The sequence below is a fragment of the Buceros rhinoceros genome, unplaced genomic scaffold (genome assembly GCF_000710305.1).
Source record: "Buceros rhinoceros silvestris isolate BGI_N320 unplaced genomic scaffold, ASM71030v1 scaffold27932, whole genome shotgun sequence".
Taxonomy (NCBI): Eukaryota; Metazoa; Chordata; class Aves; order Bucerotiformes; family Bucerotidae; genus Buceros; species Buceros rhinoceros.
In genome coordinates this window covers 6,924-11,344 of record NW_010398769.1, presented here as the reverse complement: position 1 = coordinate 11,344, position 4,421 = coordinate 6,924, and the positions used below count along the sequence as shown (strand labels likewise).

The 4,421-nt window shown below is 56.2% G+C and overlaps 1 protein-coding gene across 1 annotated transcript in view; it reads right to left on the bottom strand.

Annotated features, from left to right (window-relative positions):
- LOC104489121 (vasoactive intestinal polypeptide receptor 1-like) overlaps positions 1-4,421 on the bottom strand; it is an 11,752-nt gene that overhangs the window by 5,828 nt on the left and 1,503 nt on the right. Inside the window, exon 2 of the mRNA XM_010131237.1 lies at positions 2,857-2,971. Coding sequence (XP_010129539.1) covers positions 2,857-2,971 — 115 coding nt within the window. The remainder of the gene's footprint in view (positions 1-2,856; positions 2,972-4,421) is intronic.

Here is a 4,421-nt window from a genome sequence, read left to right as displayed (position 1 = left end):
GCACGGGTGTAATGGGAGAGCGGAGCGTGGCCAGCGTCACCCGATCTGCGGGACCATGCCGTACCCCCTGAGGAATTAGGAGCATCCGGGCTCCAGTTCTGGGAATGACCTCCCCCAGCACAGAGATCCCCTTTTAGCCCCATGGTGAGATGGGACCTGGTATTTCCTGGGGTACAACAGACCCAGAGCTCCTTCAGGCAGACCCCGGGGGACGAGGGTGTGGGAGAGGCTGGGACTTGCCTGGTGACATCTATATATATGCTGGTTTGTGCTGGGTTTCTGCACCCAGCAGCCATGGTGGCCCAGCTCAGGATGTCTCTCCAGCTTGAAGGAGGACAGGACAGGAGAAAGCACCTTGTTGGAAAGCAAGAAGGTTAAACATGTTTTTCTTCCCTTTCTAGCACTAAATTCTAATTTAAATGACTCTCCAATTGCCTTGGAAACGAGCAGAGGCCGAGCAGACGCGGGGCCTTGAAGAATCAGCACTGCAGCACCCCAGGACGAGACACAGCCATCGCAATTGCAGGACGTCCCTCCTTACACACGCACATTGTTAACCTTGTGCACACACACGATTAACCGGGAGCCACCTCTGTGCCCAGGCGGGGAACGGGCGCTCAGACAGGTCTAACTGGCTTTCTCGGGTTTTGGCGAAGCAGTCGGTAGGTATCTGGCCAGCCTGGGAGGGGTTCGTGGGGCTGTCGTTGCAACACCAAGGTACGTCTTAATTTTATCTCTGGCGGGTAGGAGAACCAAGCACGGCCGTTGGGACCATTGCTGGGAGCGGTTGCTGCATTTCTTGGGGTGCGAGCAGCCTGGCTGTGTCTGTACGGCAGAGCCATCCTGCTGTGTAGAAACGCGTCTCTCTGTGGTGGGTGTGCTCGATTTCTGGGGGTGCGCTCAGCCTGGCTGTGTCTGTACGGCAGAGCCATCCTGCTGTGTAGAAACGCGTCTCTCCCTGTCTGAACCAGCTCCTCCAGCGCAGTGAGGGCTGTGGGACCCCTTGGAGCAGCCCATGGCACAGGGATCGAGCTGGGGTTCACGTAGCGCTGCGGTGCGATCCCAGGGGATAAAGCCATCCCTCCATTCGGGTGGGGAGGAGAGGCTGAAGTCCTCTTTCCCCACTCTGTTTCCCTCTCCCAGACTGCTGCAGCATCTGCAACCCCCGAGTTTCTTAGGGGGGTGCAAAATGGGGACCACCCTCCCATGGAGAAGAAGTGATGGAGGCAACTCCTGGGGGACAGGGCAAAAAAACATGAGCAAAGGACCTGGCAACGTGTCTCCTTGCCCACCTTGCAGGCAGGAGCTGTGTCTTCATTGTCCCCAGGGGCCACCACACTGTCCCCTGTCCAGCTCCCCGCCAGCACAGCCCAGCAGCCCGAGGTGCTTAGTCTGGAATGACGCAAAGCAACCTCCTTTATTCCAGTTTTCCCAGTGCAGGGCTGAAACAGCCCCCCAGACCAACACTATCCCTGTGGTGTTCTCCTTGATGCAGCCAAAAAGAGCATTTTTCCCCTCAAAATGCGGTTTGATGGGAAGATCCTGCTCAGCATTTCTATTGGTTAATTATACACAGACCAGCCAGCGCTGCCTCCCTGTTTCTAGCTGCCCTAACTGGGATCTGGAGCCCTCTAAAAGAGATCACTCCAGCTTCACCAGCAGGTCATTTCTTCCCAGTTACTTCCAAGCAGTCAGCGCTGGGAGCACTGGAGCACACTGTGAAGTGGCAGCCCCATGAGCACCATCTCCAGGTTTTTGGGCCCTGCGGTGGGTTCCCCAGCAGGATGCTGAAGCCCGAGGTCCCCGTCCTGTTCCTTCACCCTATATTGCCACCACGTCCAGGCCATCTGAGCCTTCCCCCTCTGCAGGACCCTCATCACGCTGGCATGAGCGAGCAAGGAGGGGAGGGATAAATTCAGCAGTGGAGGTGGCAGCAGGAAACTTGGGATTAAACACGGATTTTAATTATGCATTCACATGTCTTTGTTCTTTTCCTCCAGAGAGATTCCTTCCCCCTGGCTGGCAAGACCCGGGCTGCAAAATGGACCTTTTCCAACCCTCGGCTTTTCTCTGCTAAACTGGCTGAGACCTTCGATCTCTGCACCGTCACTTTAGCACCTTAACGTGCAGTTGTTGAGATGCTTAATTTCTACATTTGTATTAGAGGAAACGCATTGAATGACACTTTTCTTATTCATTAGGTGATAATTTTTACCCAGAATTCGAGCCAAGCTGCTTTTGGTTGGAAATTGAATCGCAATTAGAAGAAAAAGTATAAACCCAGCACTTTAAAACTGTTTTTTCAATTAGTTAATTGGTTTTAAAGTCCCGGATATGTAAGAATTAAGTTTCTCCGGATGTGTTTAGCATTAAAACTAACTGAACTGGGAAGAAGGAAGGCACGAAGCAGTGACACACACCATGCCACACACCATGCCACAGTTGTGCTGATGGCCAGGGCCCTGCATCTCCCGTGCCCGCAGCCCTGCCCGGCCCTGGCGCACTGGTGTGAGGAGGACGGGAGTGGGGCAGGAGGCTCTGCCTGGGGCATGGAGCACACCGTCACTGCCACATGCCGTGAGTCGGAGGGACTTGGCTGCTGCAGTTGTTGGCATCCCTCAGCCCACCCGTACCCCCCTCAGCCCCGTCTCTCCCTGCAGCAGCATTTCTCGGGGCTCTCCAGGGATGCTCTGTAACATTTGCCTCGGTGCTGTCTCCATTTTCCTGCAAACACCTGCACCCGCGTGCGCTCTGCAACCGCCCTGCCACCCACCGTCCTCCACAGACCCCCTTAGCAAACCCTCCTCCTCCTCCCGAGGGAGACGAGCCCGTGCAGGGCGGGCGGCTCACTCTCACCTCGCTGCCCGGGGTGGGCTGGCATTTGACTTTCCCTCCTGATCATCTCCAGACATTCAGCTTCTTGCTCGTGGAAATAGAGGACGATGGAGCAGTCAGGATGTGTCGCTCGCACCTTGGGAGGGGGAAAGGGCAGACAGGAGGGCATTAGGGCATTAGAAGCCCTGCGCACGCAGAGGACCAGCCGCTATTCACCAGTTCTGCTGCAGTCAGCCCCAGGAGAGCCCATCTGCGTAACCGCGCTCTTGGACCCTGCCATTTCCTCAGCTTTCTACTGTTTGCCTTGTAAACACTGTGAGGAACCGCCGCCGTTCTCTCCAGTGCCCTCCGAAAGCCTGTGACGTGTCAGGGCACTGCTCCATCAAGAGGCTGAGCTTAACGACAGAGAGGCCAACCCCGTCAGCAGGGCAGAGCCCAGCACGTTCAAAGCCTGAGCGAGGAAACCACATAATTAGAGATTAAAACAACCCCCGTGTATAATCCTCCCCTCGCTGGCTGGGGTTTGCTCACGTGGGTTTAGCTCATGTTCGGGCTGGTGTGTTTTAATCGGAGGCATCGAGCGTCACAGCTCACCCTGCTGTTCCCCAGCTCTTTGGGGAAATGCTGCAAAGTGGGCCCGCTGACCTCTGCTGACCTCCTGAGAGGGGTTTGGTGCTGAGGAGCATGTCCCAGCCCCCCAGCTCCCCAAAATGCAAGGGATGTGGTGGCTCAGCTCCCTGGGGTAGGGCTGCTTGGGAATCCCCACTTTTGGGGTTTGCCCCCTCGGCTTCCAGCTGGAGATTGAGGCCGAATAGAGGCCATGAATTTTGCACACCCGTTCCTGAGTGTCCATGCCTGTTGCCAAGTGTCCATGCCCACTCCTGAGCATCCACACCCACAGGGGGCTGCAGTGGGGGCTGCGGCATCCAGATACAGGCCATGTCTGGGGCAGAGTTTTTGGGCCAAGACACGCGATTTGGTCGCTGATGGTTCTAGGTGTGCAGACAGAGATAGAAAAGCTGGAGAAATAGAGGGGCGAGGGCAGGAGGTGGATCCAAGGCTGGAGGGCAGTGGGGGGTGTTGAAGCATCACTCATCTGAGCTCTGTCCTTCCCTGCCCTGGCCACTGTACAGCCACTCCTCTGGGGTCCCTTCACCTCCTCCAGGAGATTTTGTTTCCTTTTCCTACGCAAGATCTACAAGGAAATTCCCAGTCTGCAAAATCTGCATTTTGGTGGTGGCTGCTGGGCGCAGCACTGGGAAAGCACACTGCGACATCGTCGCAAAGGACCTGGACCAGGCAGAGGTGCCACAGCCCCTTTTAGCTGCAAAGCTGCTGGTTTTTATTATTTATGGCAATGCAGTGTGGCCGCTGGAGCAGCAGAGCAGCTCACGTGCAGTGCTAGCTCCAGAGCCTGCTTCAGGGCAGGCAATGCCTTGCCATGCCTCAGTTTCCCCATATGGGAAAAGGCCTGATGCCATTGCTCTCCTTATAAAGCCCTCAAAGCCTCCAGTGCTGCTCTGGCCCTGATTTCCCTTCCCTTCCCTTCCCTTCCCTTCCCTTCCCTTCCCTTCCCTTCCCTTCCC